The sequence below is a fragment of the Brachyistius frenatus genome, unplaced genomic scaffold (assembly GCF_029030835.1).
Source record: "Brachyistius frenatus isolate BFR_SWC_R1_liver_20210118 unplaced genomic scaffold, ASM2903083v1 Contig_74, whole genome shotgun sequence".
Classification (NCBI taxonomy): domain Eukaryota; kingdom Metazoa; phylum Chordata; class Actinopteri; family Embiotocidae; genus Brachyistius; species Brachyistius frenatus.
In genome coordinates, this window is record NW_027210673.1 from 330,367 (window position 1) to 351,132 (window position 20,766).

At 39.8% G+C, this 20,766-nt stretch overlaps 1 protein-coding gene across 1 annotated transcript in view; it reads left to right on the plus strand.

The window, feature by feature from the left end:
- The window catches only part of LOC138626472 (tetraspanin-18B), a 31,621-nt gene extending 26,391 nt beyond the window's left edge, over positions 1–5,230 (plus strand). Inside the window, exons 4-9 of the mRNA XM_069708128.1 lie at positions 744–938; positions 1,226–1,300; positions 1,962–2,060; positions 2,295–2,471; positions 3,215–3,298; positions 4,345–5,230. Coding sequence (XP_069564229.1) covers positions 744–938; positions 1,226–1,300; positions 1,962–2,060; positions 2,295–2,471; positions 3,215–3,298; positions 4,345–4,392 — 678 coding nt within the window. The 3' untranslated portion in view covers positions 4,393–5,230. The remainder of the gene's footprint in view (positions 1–743; positions 939–1,225; positions 1,301–1,961; positions 2,061–2,294; positions 2,472–3,214; positions 3,299–4,344) is intronic.
- Positions 5,231–20,766: the final 15,536 nt, after the last annotated feature.

Sequence of the window (20,766 nt, forward strand, 5' to 3'; positions counted from 1 at the left end):
CCAAACCATTTAGAAACTCTACTCAGAAGTGGGTGTTCAAGGCTGAGGTAATAATGCAACCAGCAGAGCAAAGAATGAACTTGGCTGTTAGCATCACTCATAACAACCACTTTATTTCACAGCTTTTGTGTGTGTGTGTCAATAGCCATTTCACACTCATGTAACTCAAAAGCATTTTTAAAGCGCAGAGCTTTCAAAATGGCTGCCTCCTCTCCTGGTAGCACAACCTCTTGGAGCTGAAGTGGAGCTTATTTGCACAGGGCCAGGTCTCTCTCTCTCTGGCAGGAAGAAGAGGATTGTGGTGTAAATGTTGGAGGCTCAGATTTCTTCCTCCTACCTCAGTCCCGTCTTTTCGTAATCACATGAGTCACCCCACGGTGACTGCAGATAGGGTCTTAGTGAAAGGGAGGATGGGAGTGGTGGAAGCGTTGTGCACTTCTTTAGCAGGTTGCTGGGTTAGTTGAAGCAGGGGAGATATCTCCACCCACACTCTCACTAAGGCATTGTGGCTCTGCACATAACCAGCCTTTGATCTCAGCCTTCAACTCTCAGTCCAACCTTTCAAATATTTGCATTACTAGTGTTTTCATCAGGAAATATATTACTTTCCATTGTATGACCTGTTGTTGAATTTTTTTTTTTGTGTCACATCAAGCTATCTTCCGAGTTCTCATTAATGTTTGAAAAAAGCAGCCAATTTCTGTTTTGTCTAACAAGTGTCTTCTTTGGCTTCTCTCCACCAGCTGGGGGGCTCCTTCCTCCTGGGAGTGGGAGTGTGGGTGCTGGTGGACCCCACAGGGTTCAGAGAAATCGTAGCAGCCAACCCCCTGCTATTCACTGGTGTCTACATCATTCTGGGTATGGGAGGCATGCTCTTTCTTCTGGGCTTCCTGGGCTGCTGTGGAGCCATCCGCGAAAACAAGTGTCTGCTCCTCTTTGTGAGTCTGCTGACAAATTTGAAATGTAGTTCTGTTATAGATCTTTGTTTGTGTGCATGTGTCCTGATTATTATGTCTGTCAGTTTTTAGAATGTCATGCTTGAAACAGAAAACCAAAAGAGCAAATGCCCTTCTATTTGCCTCTAGCCTCATCCATAGTTAATGCTGAGCGAAGTGGGCTCAGCCAGAATGTGATTTTTAAAGACTGACATGCACTTTTTCTGACATTCATCCACCTTGTCATACTCTCTTTCACCCTTTCTTTGTTTTCTTTTGTCTTATTGCAGTTCTTCATGCTCATCCTCCTCATCTTCCTCGCAGAGTTGGCTGCTGCCATCCTTGCCTTCATATTCCGAGAGCACGTAAGTTTTCATTCATGTGTCCAGTAGAGCTAGGTTTCAAAACTCAATGATCAGATGGTATACTCTACTTGTTTACTGACCTGACAGTTTCTTATTTAAATGATAATTTTCCCTATTTTTTTACAGACTTTTATTTAGCCGTTGTTCTCCTCCTATAAACAGTGTGACTCGTGATTGACAGTTTCACTGCAGCATCCATATATATATCATTGTTTTTGATCCTGATATTCCTGTTTCTTGTTAAAACCTGGCACCTAAATTACCCACAATTCTACTCTACCACCCACAGTTTGCTGGAAGATTTAGCAGCTAATGTAGCCTCGAGTCACTAGCCCCAAGCAGAGATAAGTCTTAGGCTACTAGTGAGCTCATTTCTTTCTCGCTCCACACCCCTCCAGATTTTTTTCGTTTGCAAACTTCTTAAGTCTCAACCGATCTTGCCTCAAGTTACACCCCTTAAAGCAGTTTATCGGAGCGCTCGAAGCTCCCTCTGGAGCCACGAAAGGCTTCATACATTTTTCACATAGGCTGCAACTACCCAAGATGTGTAAACCGACTTTGATGTGTTAAAATGACACCTGGCCCGAGGGTAATGATGTCATTTGAAGGACCAGATATTATCTGTGACACTAACCTGTGCTCTCGCTGGCTGTTGCTTCAGCTGACCAGAGAGTACTTCACCAAGGAGCTGAAGAGACATTATCAGGGCTACAACAACAGTGACGTCTTCACCTCCACATGGAACGCCATCATGACTACAGTAAGGCCAGCGTACACATGCCAAAGTGCTGACACTCTGTAGCTTTTACCAGCAGCCTGTGGAAACACGAGGGGTTTCAGCCAAGTGTCAGGGGGCTATATTTTATAGATAAATCCCAGACATTTAGGTCAATATTCATGCTGGATTGGTGCACGCATACAGTGGACCACAGGCCAGTGCACAAATAGGCACTCAGCAATAAGGGCTTCTTCTGCTATTCTCTCCTCCCTTCAGTTTGACTGCTGTGGGGTGAACAGCCCAGAGGATTTTAAGGACAGCCTGTTCAAGCTGATCAACCAAACTCATATGGTGCCAGAAGCCTGCTGCCAGCGTGCCAGTCAGACCAAGGAACTGGTCTATATCAACCAGGAGCAGTGCTTATCAGGCAATATGATGTTCCGCAATAACAAGGTAACTTCTGTCAAACTCTCTCCCTCCCTTTCCCTCCTTCTGAACCACCATCAGACTTAATTAGAGCAGAAGACAGTTGAGGGGTGACATCCAGAGACTAGCTGACTCCTCCATGGCTGATTAGTGTTTTTCTGTGTTTGGGGTGTCATGGGAGACCATCTTACAATGTGGTAGGGCACGGAGACACCAGTGAATGCATGCATCTGTGTGTGTGTGTGTGTGTGTGTGTGTGTGTGTGTGTGTGTGTGTGTGTGTGTGTGTGTGTGTGTGTGTGTGTGTGTGTGTTTATACACGGTTAAATTAGAATTTTTGTGGAGAATACATGTTTGCAAAAATAGAGGATAATAAGTATATGAATATGTGAAAATTAGATGCGCTTCACAGTTACACACACGCACACCCACATCCCTGCTTCCATATGTGCAAAGGAAGCCTGGAGCGTAGTTACAGAGAAAGCTGATAGGAATTTTTTTTTTTTTTTACTGCACTCTCCACCTGTTGTTTTCCAAGCCACTAGAACAATGAGACATATCCACAGTGTGTGCCTCTTTCTGTTCATTCACACAAAGAACTCATTAAAAGGCAGTGAGTCTGGAGGCCCTGCTTCCCACTCATTTAGCCGAGCCTTTGTTCAAAGCCGCACTCAATTGAAGCTGTGATGTTACTTTAATTGTGTCTGTAATTCTCCCAAGTTTACAGCCTATTGATTCTCTGCTGAGCGTCACTTCTTTGTGTGTCCACAGGGCTGTTACTCTGCAGTAGTTGACTACTTTGAGCTGTACATCTATGTGGCTGGAGCCCTGGCCATCGTGGTGCTAACCATTGAGGTATGAGGGTGTTTTAAAATATGCAGCATTTTCTTTGCCTCTCAAATCATCTGAATATTAATTTCAGAAATGAACCTTAGGCTATTTACCTAAATATGACAGTGTTATCTGAAAGCCCTTTGTGTGGAAAGATCTCCATCTGGTGGTGAAACTTGGGGTCACAGGAACATAGATTTAACTGGACTGCTCTGTGACAGGTTTTTTTTACAGTTGGTTACAGGCATGTCATTACATTTTTCACCTACATACTGGTCTTTTTACCAACATGCATGTCAGAGGAACAATTATTCTCACATCCAAAACACACTTATGTATCCCAAACATTGAATACACATCTTAGTATGACCTCTACCCACAGACAAATCTCCTCTCAAAGAAAACTCTGTCAGTCATACCACCATGACCTAAAGAACAATAACAATTGACAGCATTACAATAAGTGTCATTACTGTTTATAATGTAGCTTGTAATTAATTTTTACATTCATAGAATCGTGTATAAACCAAGCTTTCAAAGTAATACAAACAATGGCACCCATTTATTGAATGCACTGTGGTACACTACCATATAGGATTGTACCTGAACACTATATATTCACTTTGCATACCTAAAGCTACAAATATAGATATAAAGGAGTGCTTAACTCTGTTGGTTGGCCCGAAGTCCCTGTTATGTCATCATGTCCTCCCATTTCCTCATCTCAACCAAGTCTTTCAGAGTTCACAGAGGTGTTTCTTTTAAGTGGAGCAGAATGTAGCACAATGCAAACTATTTACAGTAGCTTTTTTAAATTTGTATGTAAACATGTTTAAAAGAGACTCAATAAATATGTAAACAATTTATGGAATTTCATCTGTGTCAAAGCAATGTAAAGCAGTGCAAAGACTGCAGAGGAAAGTGTTTAAATTGTTCCAAATTGTTTACACAAAAAAAAGTAAATAATCCAGACAGGGTGTAGTAGGCCTTAGTTTGTCATGACGTTGAACAATTTGTGTCTTTCTTTGCTAATTATTTCTTATTCCTTCCTTTTCTCTTCCTCTCCACAGCTTTTTGCCATGGTCTTTGCAATGTGTCTCTTCAGGGGAATCCAGTAGAGCTGCTCCAAGTTTGTTTGTTTGTTTAAAAAAAAAAAAAAAAAAAAAAAAAGGGAATTCAGGAGAAAAGAACAAAACGGACATTTGTAAATTTGTGGATCTCTTTTTTTCTATTGGCTAATTAGTAGAAAAACAAACTCTTGTACTTCACAGCTGGACTTTTGAGGTACTGGGTGTAAAAAAACAACAACACATAGATACACACAAACCATTGAAAAAGTGGGAGATCGGAGACAAAACTAATGTAAAAAGATTTGCGTGTGAAGTGGAAACAGTAGTTTGTGGACCAGGTCTAGCACAGACTGGGTGTAACGTGGACCGGGGAGGAGGACCAGGTGAAGCCTGAGCAGAAGGCACTGCACTGACTTTTGGATGAAGAATATTTATATTAAGTAAAGTTGGCTTAACTGTAAAAAATGGTGTTTCATGTACACTCTGGTTGTTACCCTTTCCCCTTTCATACGGTATACTGTAACAAACTCCCTCCCTTCACATGCCTTTTTTACAGCCACACATCTTTAATGCTGTATTATATAAGCTGTGTGTGTGTGTGTGTGTGTGTGTGTGTGTGTGTGTGTGTGTGTGTGTGTGTGTGTGTGTGTGTGTGTGTGTGTGTGTACATACTGGATGCGCTTTATGAATGTGTATAAACTAGTTTGTGAGCTTGTGGCTCTTCATGACCCCTCCCAAGCTTGAAAGCCAACAACCTCTTTTTCTATTTGTATGGTGATGTTTATTGCATTAGTGGTTCTATGTGGTTTTAGGTGGTGAAATGTATGTGTATGCATTTGTATTAGATTCTTGAAAAGTCAGTGACATAAATGGAATTTTAAACGACTGTTCTTGTGTGTTTCTTACACTGGTTGCACTATTTCACATTATTATTAAAATAATAATAATGATGGACGAAAGGTTTTGGATCAGGCTAATTAGGTTTATTGCTCTGCTGAACTACGATCAACTTCCCCTTCATTCTCTATTCACCGTCACTGTTTGACACAAAAAGGAAAAAAAAGAAAAAACATGGTAAAGCGCACTTGATAAAATACATTTTGATAAAAGGATATTTGTCAAAAATTATCTTTATTCATCTCCTGCATGAGTGATTGGTCAACTGCATCCGGAAAGTATTCACAGCGCTTCACTTTTTCCACATTTTGTTATGTTACAGCCTTATTCCAAAATGGATTAAATACATTTTTTTTCTTCAAAATTATACACACAATACCCCATAATGACAAAGTGAAAAAAGGGTTTTTGACATTTTTACAAATCTATTAAAAATAAAAAACAAAAAAAATCACGTACATAAGTATTCACAGCATTTGCCATGACACTCAAAATTGAGCTCAGGTGCATCCTGTTTCCACTGATCATCCCTGAGATGTTTCTACAACTTGATTGGAGTCCACCTGTGGTAAATTCAGTTGATTGGACATGATTTGGAAAGACACACACCGTCTATATAAGGTCCCACAGTTGACAGTGCATGTCACAGCACAAACCAAGCCATGAAGTCCAAGGAATTGTCTGTAGACCTCTGAGACAGGATTGTATCAAGGCACAGATCTGGGGAAGGGTACAGAAAAATGTCTGCAGCATTGAAAGTCCCAATGAGCACAGTGGCCTCCATCATCCATAAATGGAAGAAGTTTGGAACCACCAGGACTCTTCCTAGAGTCGGCCGCCCGGCCAAACTGAGCGATCGGGGGAGAAGGGCCTTAGTCAGGGAGGTGACCAAGAACCCGACGGTCACTCTGACAGAGCTCCAGTGTTGCTCTGTGAAGAGAGGAGAACCTTCCAGAAGGACAACCATCTCTGCAGCACTCCACCAAGCAGGCCTGTATGGTAGAGTGACCAGACGGAAGCCACTCCTCAGTAAGAGGCACATGACAGCCCACCTGGAGTTTACCAAAAGGCATCTGAAGGACTGTCAGACCATGAGAAACTAAATTCTCTGGTCTGATGAAACAAAGATTGAACTCTTTGGCCTGAATGCCAAGTGTCATGTCTGGAGGAAACCAGGCACCGCTCATCACCTGGCCAATACCATCCCTACAGTGAAGCATGGTGGTGGCAGCATCATGCGAAGGTTCATCTTCCAACAGGACAACGACCCGAAGCACACAGCCAAGATAACAAAGGAATGGCTTCGGGACAACTCTGTGAATGTCCTTGAGAGGCCCAGCCAGAGCCCAGACTTGAACCTGATTGAACATCTCTGGAGAGATGTGAAAATGGCTGTGCACCGACGTTCCCCATCCAACCTGATGAAGCTTGAGAGGTCCGGCAAAGAAGAATGGGAGAAACTGCCCCAAAATAGGTGTGCCAAGCTTGTAGCATCATACTCAAAAAGACCTGAGGCTGTAATTGCTGCCAAAGGTGCTTCAACAAAGTATTGAGCAAAGGCTGTGAATACTTGTGTACGTGTTATATTTTTGTTCTTTATTTTAAAGGGCTTTTTTTCACTTTGTCATTATGGGGTATTGTGTAGAATTTTGAGGAAAAAAATTAATCAAGTCCATTTTGGAATAAGGCTGTAACATAACAAAATGTGGAAAAAGTGAAGCGCTGTGAATACTTTCCGGATGCACTGTATTTCTCCTATAAAATGAGTCTTTGTTACATCTTCTTGACATTTGCAGTATTGAAATACAAAAGATGGGTGGTTTCATTTGTTGATCGATTGAGCCAAAGCATAATAAAATGCCATTACCATCCATTACACGTGGCTCTTTGTGTCATTGTTGTAATGAAATCAATCTCACCTGTAATGCCTGGGTGTATTGATTTTTTTTTTCCCCCCCCCAAACAAGAAACCATGATAAATGTAAACATCATGCAATGAGAATATAAAGAAAAGGTATGGTTTCAACATGCTGTTTGAAATTGATCCATTGCCACACCATCAGCAAATGGCACAAGGGAATATCAAAGAAGAATGAAGAAAATGAACAATAATTGCAGCGCAATATTGAAGCAGCAAAACAGAGCTGAGAATGAAACTGGAAGGCACTGTTTGTGGAATCTTTGTGAACATTAGTATACCTTACAGAAAATACACAAATATACACATATAAAAACATTGAGTGGGGATTTCAAAGCTCCTGCATACACACAAGTTATTACATCTTTTTTTTTTTCTTCTTTTTTTTTTGGCTTATTAGACCCATTTGCAATGGCATCATTTAATCTATAGTTTGACATATTTTGCCAGCAGGTGCTACTTTAAAAAATATTAATCAGTCTTTATCTTTGTGTGTTTAATTGTTTATTAACAGAGCAGTAGGCCTACAGCAGCCTCAATCAACCCATGAAACAAATCCCTCTTTATTCAGCTGATGGAGCTTCTGGCTGTTACAGATGTCTATTCATTGATTTTACACTCTAAAACTTTACATTTGAATTTGAATAAATGTTCAAATGATCAAAAATTTCACCAAAATTTTTTTTTAAAAGTCCAAAAGCTGAAACAGGTTTGTGTATAAGAACTTAGTTTTTTCTTCTTTTCTCTTCTAGCAATCATCTGAAGACCCCTCAGATTTTTCTGCTGTCCCCCTATATTTAACTGGATATATCTGATATCACGATATTTCAGGGTATGATAAAGATAGTCTTAACCATATGACAAAATACTGAAAAATATTTCATTATTAATTTCCAGAACATAAAATTGTCAATCAATAACTTTGTGAAACCAACCCTGGGCAGATAGTAGAGGCATATCAATACTGGATTTTTGGGGTTGATGCAGATACCAATATTATGGAGTAAAAGAAATTCTAATATCGATATATCAGCTATTATTTGTTTTGGTTGTCAGGGATAGGGTTATATTTGAGTTACAATTAAAAGAAGAATCTATGGGGTCATTATTCATTAACTTTTCAGTAATGTTTTTGAAACAAATTTACTAATTACTTGGCAACTGACCATGAAGACACCACTGTCATGTGTACTCCACAAAACCATGTGTGCTGCTGAGGTGAAAGTATTGTGAACAGAAGAGTCAGAATGCACTCTGCTGGACAAACTGTGTCTGACACATTTCTAAATTACCCGAAACATCTTTTTCTACATGATGTTTTATATTAGCGCATATATGAAAACATAGCGATACCACTATAGCCGAGGGAGGCCAATATAAAATGGCTCGTTTAATTATTTTAATGCTGATCAAAGTTATATAACCCATCTTTTTTTTCAGCATATGAGCACTACTGTAAAAAAAACAAAAAAATTCTGCTCGGTGACACAGTATTTTATTTTGATGATGTGATCATTTAACATATATACAGCATTGTAGAGTTTCCAGTTCACTATGAACATGCACACATGCCTGGGTTTAAAGCCCTGATTCGTTATCTTTATAATGTCTGAAGGATGCTGCTGATGCAGATGTCAATCCACAAAATGAGTGGGCAGAGTAGGTGATGAAGATATACCTGGTGAGCTGCTACATCTGTGGATGTAGAGTGCCACTGTGTGGACACAGGCTTAATTACACTCGCCAAATAACATTAAAATGAATATGTTGCTGTGTGTATAGTTGCTTTATCATATTGATGGTTACTATTAATTTGACTTCATTGAATATTTCAAACGTACAGTAAATTACTGGATAAGGGAAATACAGTTTAAAAATTATTGAATGCATATTTATTTTAGTAAATTGTCAGTATAAATTAAATCCTGTTAAAAAAATCCCCAATGCAGCACATTTGTTTAACAAATGACATACATATAGGCCAGTATTTCAATTAGTTTCTTTAAGTGGTTTCAACTCAGGATTTCCTTGGTATTAATTTTGGATTTCTATTCAGTCTATACGTACATCTACTAAAGAATTATATGTCCTGGTACCCCAAATTTATTTTTCAGAGCAATTAAAAAAAAAAAAAAAAAAAAAAAAATCAAATCTTAAAGTATATTTAAAACATTTCACTAGTTTAAAATCTACTCACTATTCCTAAGTGTAAACATTTTTCACCAAAAAAGTTGAGTAAATGGTTTTAGTTCAAGTAATGGAAATTTAAAGAGGTGTGCTGGAAGGTGTTCGGTCTGTTTAATATATTTAAAATGACAAGACAACACAGAGCTATGCCCTGACCATCCCACAAATAATCTTTATTGGGCTATAGTTTTTTTTGCAAGAAGCATGTTCTTATATGCAGCATGAGATGCTGAAAATCTGAGCAAAGCCATTATTTGGCACGCAAATCGAAGGGTAGGTCAATATTAGGCAATAAAACAATATTCTCACATCTTCATTACCTTCCCCTGCCACAGAAAAATGAATTTGATAAAAGTTCACGTAAAATGTATGACAAATTACAAAACAAATAGCCCATAGCACATTTAGAACATTTATAGAACTCATTAATTTGTGTTCATATAGCCTACATACTTGGTTAGTTGGTTGGTTCACACACACACACACACACACACACACACACACACACACACACACACACACACACACACACACACACACACACACACACACACACACACACACACACACACACACACATATACAGTATATATGTGTATCCTCACAGAAACTCCAGAAGGCTCCTCCCACCAGGCTAATTGATTAGGCTACAAATGAAATACCTCAACTCTTAGGTTGTCACTCATCTTCTTACCACAACACCAATCAATAACATCTCAGAAAACCCAACCAAAAAAAACACAAAACCTGAAAATGCTATTTAAAAAAAAAAAAAAAAAATTAATTCAATTAATGATCTCATGACGTACCCCTCTACGATCAGATTCAACAGCCGACTGGACTCGTGGCCGAACCGAGAAGAAACCGAGACAACACTCGCAGGTCACCTTTATGCAGGTAACTAAGCTTCAGCTTGTTTTAAGCGCAGTGGCGCCAAAACAATAATAATAATAATAATAATAATAATAAAGTGTTTAGATAGGTTTGAGTTAGCTATCTTCAGTCAGTGTTTACACGGGAAACACACAAATTCCCGTAAAAGTATGACTTGTCGTCTGTAAAAGTCAACCAGCAACGATTCTCATCGAAAACCACACAGCTGTAAAAACAACCATCTTAATGTGGACGCAGCAACACGTGCTATCCAGATAGTAAGCCTTTTTAATCGGGAGATATAAGGTTTTGGACATTTGCAGCTTTCTTGCTGAGATGCTCACATGTAGTAGTAACTCGGTAATCTAAACTGGGAGAACCAGTTTGAACGTAAACTGGCTGCTCAAGCATGCTGACCAGCGGGAGACTTTTATTAGTAGGCTCTTTGTGGCTGATATTGAAGCACTTTCATGATTATTATCAGTTCATTGAGGATTAAAAAAAAAAACAACAACAACAACTAACATTCTTACTTTTTGCACAAGACTTGTCGCTTGAAATGTTAGGGTTACCATTGTCTAAAATCCTACCCAAAATACCTCAAATGTAAATGTTAAATGATAGGTGATCATTTCAGTACGGATTGTATCTTAACTTAACAGGTTGAGGTGCTTTAATTCACCACGTGAGGGCAGTAGCATACCTACCACTCATCACCTACCACTGTTTGTAAATCTAAATGTTCCTCCAACAAGAAGTACTTTTGTGTCGAGAGTGTTTGTAACATACACGTGAGAATTTCCATAAGTATTTATTCATCATTATTGTCTGTGTTGGTGATGTGTTTTGTTCTGTTTCAAAATTAAAATGAGTAAATATGCATTTCATAGATTGAAAATTTGAGAAATGCTGCTATTTGCCACAAAATGTACCATTACATCATCTTTATGCATATTGTATTGTAAATTGGGCCTTTTCATCAATTCTGTAAACATATTCTCCAATACAAAAACTCTCAAAACTGTAATCCTACAAACACACGTATTGACTGAGGCAAATTTCACATGACAATGAGACTGGCACCTCAAATCAAAACAGTCTGGTATTTTAGGCCCACTTAGTGCGTGACCCGCTGATCACAGAGTGAGCACCGGGAACAGTCTGATTGTTGTAGGTCCTTCAACCTGAAATCAATGTTCAGGTTGATTTGGGATTTCACGACAGTTGCTTTAAGTGTTCCAGGTGATAAGCGTGACCATTTCACGATCCCGGAGGTTTACTCTCTCCACCGTGCTTCGGTCGCATCATTAACGTGTTAATGCAGCCCTGAGATGTGCAGCCTTCCTGGTGGAATCGCAGCAGATAATATACCTTGGCAGCTACTTTGTCATATTTCTTCCTCTGGCATGAAAATCTGGATTTACATTTGGAAATCAAACTAAAGGCAGCCAAAATTCTAAATCTGGCAAAAATCAACCTGATGCAAATATTGAACACATTAAAGACTGCTTTCGTTTTAAGGAAGAACACCAATTCATTTATTTTGTTGGAATTTTTTATATGAATTGACAGTTTGCGGTAAAATTCCTATCAGTGCATCTTTATTATTTTCCATCCAAATGCGGCTGCCAGAAGAGCCTCACTTAAAGCTTTTGGATTCTCTCAATAGTAACAAATCTGAATGGAAGAACAAACCCTGAAAAAAAGCATTTGAGAATGCTCCTTTGTTCTCAATATGTTATGAGTTACCGGGGTTGAATTTCTAATCTTCCTACCGCTGTTAAAAGATCTTGTGTGCAAGCTCTTGATTTTTTTTATTTTTTTTTTTAGTATGGGGTCATTGCAAAGGATTGATGTTGTAGTATTTACCTCTTTTCTCTAATGTAGTCTAGCACCACCACCTCTCTTCTTTCCTCATAAAAATTCCTACCCCGACAGAGAGCGAAGGAGTGAGGGATGGGGAGAGGTGGAGCTGAGGGCTTCCATGTTCAGTTTGTTTTAGCCCTCTGTTTGGAGAGGAAACTTTCATTGCTTGATGATTTATGGGTGGTTAGCCTCCCAGGGGAATCAGAGGGTCCTTTTTCCTGCGTGTAATAACCACCCCTTTAACATAAAACTTAGGTTTCTCCTTTGTGTTGTGTTTATCCAGTGTGAAAGGTGTCAGGTCCGGTGGGGAGTTGAAGCGCCCGCGATAAGCCCCGGTGGACCGTTTAGCAGAAACTACACCAGGGGCAGATGATTCACATCTGCTGCAACAAGACCACAAACCCAGTTATGAAAATATGAGAATGTAGAAAATTACACTCAATATTACACGTGATATACAGAACAAACATCACGTCAAATAATGCTGCAGCTCAGTCTAACAGGCTTTTGTGTGTGTGTGTGTGTGTGTGTGTGTGTGTGTGTGTGTGTGTGTGTGTGTGTGTGTGTGTGTGTGTGTGTGTGTGTGTGTGTGTGTGTGTGTGTGGTATAGAAGGTCTGAATGTCCCACAGAACCAGTGGCAGCCTTTGTGATGCACAGTGTGGTGCCCATGACCCAACGTGAAACAGGAAGTGAGCTGGGAAGGCTGGGATATTAGTCTGCAGGGATGGCTTGTTTCTCAGGCCGAGCATCATCAATGTCTTGAGAGATGTCTTGTGCCCTGTGACTCACTTGTGAAGCATGTGTTTTCAGTCCGCAGGACGTGGAGTTAGCCGATGACTAGAAATAGATAGCCCGAGCTGTCCCATGTGAAAAGACCACAGAGGGCTCTGTGGTTACAAAGGAGAAGAGTAATGCTAAGTGGCCGGCCATGAGCCGAGTACCACTTCATTTTTCCTCATTAGTTATCTCTTTGTATTTTTTCACCTTCTCTACCTTGTGTTTCTGTGTTGCAAACTTTCCACCCAGCTGGAAGCGAGTGCACCGCGAGCTCCTCATTGCACACCAGCTTTTCTCACCATGTGGCCCTCGCTGTCGAGCCGTCATCTCTGCCTGTCAATCAGTTCCAGAATGACACGGTGCACATGGGTCCGCGAGAGGTCAACTGTTTTGTATGTCTGACCTTTGAGCTCTGCAGCAGGAGGGCTTCGTGTGCAAACGCACCGAACAAGACTGGACTTGAGTGCACAATAAATCAGAACAGTGCTTCACTGTCCCCATATTCACAAGATTCATAATTGGAAGCATATTGTGGAGAGGACAGACAAAAGCCGGTGCTCTGGAGCAAAGAGGTTGAGGGGTTAAAAACACAGGCTGATAACAAACTTGAAGGGTGTTAGGATGGAATCAGCAGACAGGATTTCAGCATGTTGACTCGGGCTGTACGCAGGCGGAGTAAAAGTTGCAGGAATCAACAGAGTGAGTCATTTCATGGCTACAGCATGCCAGCTCACTGTCGAAGCATGTTTTATCAGTCATATTATTTATGTTCTACCACATGTATCCAGTAAATACAAAAAGCTGCCCTTATAAACCTAACCACTCTGGTCTTATACGTAATGCTTCTGCAAATATGCACTTTTAAATTTGTCTATTATTTTAACAATGCTGCATCTCTACAACAATACACGAGCGCTGGTTTAACCCACTAACCCAGTGGTTGTACGTCCACAGTGTTCACCTCTTTTAGCCAGCCCAAACCTACACCCATGTGCCTGCACCGCTTTCTATCCTTTCCCTCTCTGTTTATGTTGGCATGTCAAAAAGCCACACTAGACATTTCCACACTGTAATGAACTACAGTTTTATTAGTGGGAGTCAGTGGGTGATGTGAGCTGTCGTGAGGTTGTATCCATGGTTGTAGACCACAGAGATGCTTGTCGGGTAGCTGGCTGACCATCGGCTCTTTGGTGGCCTCCGTCAGCTGAGCGACTGACCGCAGATTAACAAACCGAGTTTCTACCTTCTCCGACATGAGAAGATGATCACTTTGATAGATTCACCTGGAGCTTGATCCATGTTTGATTCCAGCCTAGCACAGTGGCTGCTGACTGTGGCAGTACTATTTGGTTTTATTTTAAAACAGGGGTTTTATATTATGTTTACAAATTAGTTGTAGACACAAAAGTAACACAAACAAGCCTTGATACAAGTCATAAATGTAAATATGACATTATTTGCTCTCTTTCCTAATTAGTTCATACTAAATTACAAGATACGGGTTACAGCATCAGATCAGATTATGGCTGCTCAGAGAATTAATATACTGACTGTTTAAAAGTGACGATAGACTGCACGATTACCTCACTTACCTACTGAAGAACGGGTATACTGCTGTTGGAGATTTGAAAGAGTAATGAGGAAATGTGCGGTGAAGGCAATTACCACAGAAATAGCCTATACTAGCTTATTAAATTATATGATCAGCGTTTTGCCCGAACACCCGAGTATTAAGTATAGAAGAGGAATCATTTATCTTAAGAACTTTCAGACTTTGAAAACTTTTTCTTGCAAGCAAACAAGCCGACCATACAGAACTCACACATTGTATTCAGGTATGAGTAAGTGCAAATTTATAACTTCACAGTATGAGCAATAAAAGAGATGAAACTGATCTCATTGATAGCTAAGCTATAGATGAGATAATAGCAGTGGCTGGCTCAGAGCCAGGAACCCCATTAAAAGGAGCTCGGGGAAGGAAGGTATCCATGCTCCTCTCTCAGTAAACCTCTGCTCTGATCTCACCCCTGAACCACGTCCCCGTCCTACTCTTAACTCCTACTGCAAACATGCTATGTCTCAATTCGCATGCTTTTGTAAGTACACTAGCATATAGTACAATTACATATTAGTACACTTACTTGAGTAGTATATGAATTTTGAAAGGTTATTGTTTTTTCAGATCGCTCACTGCCGACCTGCACTTACTGTAACATTTGAATGCATCACCTACAAACATATCTGCTGGCTTCGTTCAGTTATTTTACCTTAAAATGAATGTATAATATATGTATAAGAATGTAAAATCATTTTTTGCGTCCTCTGTTTCACGCACACAATAAACATACCGATAGCTTCTACCCAAAAGCAGGATAGTGTTAATCAGTGAAAAAAAAATTCTACTGGACATATACAAAATAATAGTAAGGCCTTCACAACAGCTACAGCTTCCTGGGACATCGCAGTTTGAAAAAATACTTTGGGTCGGTAGTCCCTCCCTTTACACTTCGTAGCCATAATGGCCACCATTGAGGATGAAAAGTGTCCAGCGTTCCAAACCATTTTGAGTGCACCAAAGGGATACCTGTCGTGCTCTGAATGCTTCCATACATGACAGCGTTAATGCACTTATATCTACTCAGGAAAAAGGTAGTATAAAAATATGTGGGAATTGAGACACGGCCTCAGTGACCTGTCAGATCTTGTGACCTTGTGGTCGGACATGACACACTTCAGGTTCAACTTATTAATTTAGTTTTTAGTTAGGTCCTAAAATTTTCATTAAACATCCTAGAAAAACTTTAAAAAAACAAAAAACATTTATATTATAGGGGGCACTGTCGTACTCATGTTGCCTCTTTGTTTTCCTCCATTGTTTTGCAGATCTTTCCTAAAAACAGATGCCACTACTTTTAGATCATACATGCTCTGTAGGATTAGTTTCTTATGCGTGTCAAAAGCTTAGCTAAATGTTAGCTGTTTACTGGCATTCTCGGCTTGTAATGAGCAACGTTTTACTGGACAAAGTGATGTATGATGTGTTCCTTCCTCTCCCATGTTGAGGGCCTGTGGTGCTGACTTACGGCCACAACAGGCGACTGCTCCTCCTCGTCTGTCCCTTATAGGACAGAATCAATAAATCATGTGCCTTTTGATTTATGATGAAATGTTACTTGAAGTTCTTTGAGTGAAGTAGTAGCTAACATGGCCTGTGTGAATTCACATGTCTGAGTCTGTTAGGAGTGAGGTATCTATTTTTTTTTTTTACTGGTCAGCGTGCTTGTCATTTTGCTTTGACTGCAGCCGTTTACAGTTGCTAGGAGTCTCTTCATTGGTCCAAAAGTGTGTGGAGAAATTTGATTTACAGTGCAAGCAGCAGCTTTCTTTTCATACCAAAGGGATCATTTAACAGTTTAAGCCAAAGTGCCAGCGCTAAAATATGACCTATAAGAAAGTTTTGCTGAAAGCTGATATAAGGGCCGATTTACAGCCTTGGCCTTGCTAACGATGGCCCTTAATGAGCAGCTCAAGCATCTACTTGTTTATGGAGCAGACTGATTGACAGGTCAAGTGATGGAAAAATAAAGTAGTGAATGAGGAATTGGATCTGTCCCCTCTTTGCCATATCAGCAGGGCCCTAATGTAGTGGGGTGAACTTTGAAGTGCCCTAATGGTCTTCATGGTCCCTTAACCTTGCAGGCTTCTATTAGGGGTGTCAGTGGAGCCTGGCTGGAGCAGCGTGACCCATTAGGTTTAATGAGTGCTGCTCAGGGCACCGTGGGCTGCTCTTCTTCCTCTGTGAGTGTTTATTTATCTAGCTGTGTTTTAGACAGAAGGAAAGCCTCTTTAGCTAGCACTTTATGTTATCAGACCTGTAACCATGGTTCTGTCTGTGTCAGTAAAATGATCTCACCGGGTCATGATCGGAGACTAAGAGTTTTAATTTTTCCAGTATATATCTACAGTGTAATATTTCCTCTCGATGATTAATGGTCATTTATTAAAGGAGAAGTCTGGTGACATTTTGTATTTTCTTCCCGTGAAAAATCCCATGAAAAGACCCAAACTAACACTGAATTTGGCCGATCAAGTATCATCTGTGAAGCTAAATCCTGACATACCTTACTACTCTGAGCCATGAATATAACAACTTCAATGAAAAACTTATCAGAACCACATTGATACTCAAATGTTTTAGGAAATTCTGAACTTATCTTCAGTGAAAGTATACTCAATTCTTTTGATTGTTTTGAAAGATTTGCACTGGGTTGACTGTCACAGACCTAATAGGGAATTTGGAAAATATTGAAAGACACAATAACACATAATTGTTTTGTAGTAGTTAATGGGATTTGTTTTCCAGTCTATCAACAGTGTGCGTTCACTGTAAAACTTAAATAGTGTTGTTTTGAAGCGTTTTGTGCAAGTGAAGTATTCTTATTACCGTTACTGGAAAAAAATACTGTATGGTAAGTATTTCATCTGACATGTAGAAGCTTGCGCTGCAGCAGGCCTTCTTCTGCCCTTTCATTGCAGTCCTATTGATGAGCTCCAGTTCCTTAACTAGAGCTGGAGGCTTTAGTGGGTGACAGCAGGCTTCTCTCGAGTTTTGCCATTCTCATGCGAGCAGAGTGCTCCAGTTAAACTCTTGCGCAACTATGGAAAAGTCAGCATGTTGTTGCCATGAGCAAGCAGGAATGGGTGAACACCGACATTTTTTGCAGGGCAAAGACCACAACGATGGCAAGATGTGAACTGGCACAGGTTTATCTTTTTTCCTGGCCGTGCCTTCTCTTTGTCTTGCATGACAGTTGTCTTAAGTGGTTGTGCCTTTTGTGGAAGATCTTTCAAATTAAGAGAGGATTGATTAGACGTAGTTTTGTTGTGTAGGAAAGGCATTTTGAAGTGCTTATGATTTTTTTTCTGAAGCCAGTTTTGTTCCATAATTGAGCTTGTACTGCTAAAACAAAGAACATATGTGTGAAACAATGTCACACTGTATACTGTGTTACATCTCGGCTCTCTCACCACAGCTGTAGGTAGATTGTTAGTCTAACAACACCTGAAGGTATTTAAGGCACATTCAAACTATTAGGCTCAACTTTGGGCCTAATGGCTTGGGCAGAGCATCACATCTGGAAGCTGTGAGAAAAAAGGATGGGATCACACCTCCAATCGTGCGTACACACACATTATGGCAATGTATTTTGATTGTATTAAGCCCTTTATGTCATTGCATATCAGTGTGTAATATCTATGTTCATGTTCACTGGTCTTTTTTTGTCATTTAGTGTCTCATACGCACTATTGCAATTATAATTAATAACCCTGCAATCTTTGATTTTCTCATACAATACTGATAATCAATGATTCAACAAAGTCTGTAAGCAACACCTTTATTTATTATTTATTCAAGAAGAACTTTGGCTTTCTGAATATGCCTGTTTGAAAGTTAATAGTACCGTCACATCTAGCCATTAAATATGAAGCTACAATCAGCAGCCTTTAGCTTGGCACAAAAACTGGAAGCCCGGGGAAATCTGGCTCTGTCTAAAACTTGGCCATCAGCATGTCTAAAGCTTGTGATTTAAAACATTGTATTTGTCTTATTGAGAGGTGTACACAATACACATTTTATTTTACAGGCTCTTATGAGCCAGACGAGTTCTTGACCAGAAGTAGTAGCCTCATAGGCTGTATCTAGAATCTAGAATTAAATGAAATTTAAAGAAATTAAGTGAACAAATAGTGCCAAGGGCATGTGCACTACTTTCTACTTTTAGTCCTAGAATAAAACAAACTAATGTGAAAATTAGAGTTGTGTAACGCTGCTATTGTAAGTGATGAGGGAAAATTATGATTCACAAGTGCCAGAAAGATAAATTGAATGATCACTATGTCGCAGATTATTAAATGCCTGTTATTATTAGCGTCTACTCATAAGAGTGTGTTGCTGTGTTTAAGTCTGAATTGATTGGCAGTGGCCCAGAACAAACCAGAAACATTTGAGTTTATGATTCCAATGTTGCTAAATTATGGCTGTTGCACAGATGTGGATTCACTTTTTTCCTGCCTGACACCTGTGCTGTTCAAACCAGGAAGAAATAACCAAATCACCCAAACTTTTCAGCTTTGGTGGCAAAAAGTGTGATTGAGTTAGAAACTAATTGGGAAAGTAGGTTTTTAGGCCATTTAAAGAAAAACTATCCTCACCCATTCATCCATTGGAGATCCATTTATTTCAAAATCATTTCAAAATCACTTCAAAACCATCATCGACAGAAACGGCAAGTTACTTCTGTACAAACAAATGTCCAGCACCTTGAGCAGACCTCAGTGATGCCGTTCATGGTGCTAAATATGGAGACAATTTTCAACTACTGGGACAAAAAGTCTCTGGCTTTAAGAAAGAGACTACTGTCCCAGCAGAAGTCCAAAATAATAAAAAACAAAACACTTCCTCAACACTGTAAGTGCAATAACTTATTGCATTGGCACAATCAGAAGTAGAAGTGCTTGATTAATATACAAAAAGCTGCTTAAAGCCATACAAAAAAAATTAGAAAGCAATTTCAACCTGGGTAAAAGTCCAGAGCTACTCTTCAGTATAACACACAGAACATAACTTGACATTTCTCAGCAATATTACTGTAATACTTCATTGGTCTATTTCTGGAGGTCCATTATTTGACAAATAAGCAAAACAAATGTACAAGCAAAAGAACAATATCATTTATATTGTTCACATTCACACAATACAACATTATAACCATGAATTTCAATTGCTTTATTTCAGTAGTATCAACATGGACGGAGCTGCAGAGGAGGGGAGCACTGAGGGAGGACCAGTGACACACTGTCAACTTGACAAGTAGGAATTCTGTCACACGTGAAATCATGAAGGAATGTATTTTGTTCACATCCTATTTTTATCCTGAAATTTTGATCGTAATGTTTTTCATCATAATTTACTTTAGAGTCCTTTTTCATTTGCTGACTTCTGAGTACAGCCAATAAATCCTGTGCGTAGATTATATGAAAGTGTTAAAGTAATCATCACGTTGTCGCCTAACATACTCACTGTTGACAGAAAAAGGCTTCAATGCAAGTACAAATTATTAAATGGTCTATAGATGTAAAGGAAAACTTTTAAATTCTTTCTACAAGTTGAACTTTGAATTTGAACAATTGAAAAACAAATGTGATGACACTGAGGTCTCAAATAGAACTGCAAAAACAGGTCACCAAAAAATAATCAACACCAATATTCATAAGCAGTTAATCATTTAAAGTTATTTTTAAGCCAAAATTGACAAACACATTCTTCAATTTGCTCTTTTTCTTAATCTTCGTTTGCAATGAACTGAATGACTTTGGGCAACAAGACATTTGAAGACGTCACGTTGGGCTTTCCTGCCATCATCCACACAGGGGAAAGTAAATGGATATCTAGCCAGGCAGGCGTCTCGGAGAGATCGGCCAAAAGACTAATGAAGCCTGTCTCTGGCCGCTGCCTGGAGCCCAGCTCTGGTGACAGGCCTATTCCGACGGGGTAACGCACACAGATACCCCTGCAATCACTGGACATTCTCACCACATTCCTGCAGTGCCTCTAATGTCATCACATTACCTAAACGTTACAGAATGCTCCTCGGGACGATTGGGGCCACTGATGCGGCCTGCAGTCTCTGGCATGTGATGGATTCTGTGAGGAAGCTACAAATCCCAGAGTCATCTCAGCTGAGTCCACATCTAACGATGAACTGATTATTTCGCCGTGTGTGCAGCATGTCCTCACCATGTACTGTGGTGTTCGTAGAGCAGGGTAGCTCGCTTTACTGCTAATAAGTTGCATCTATTCCTGTGGGTTGCTGATTGGAGCTGGCGTGGTAAATTGGTGTTG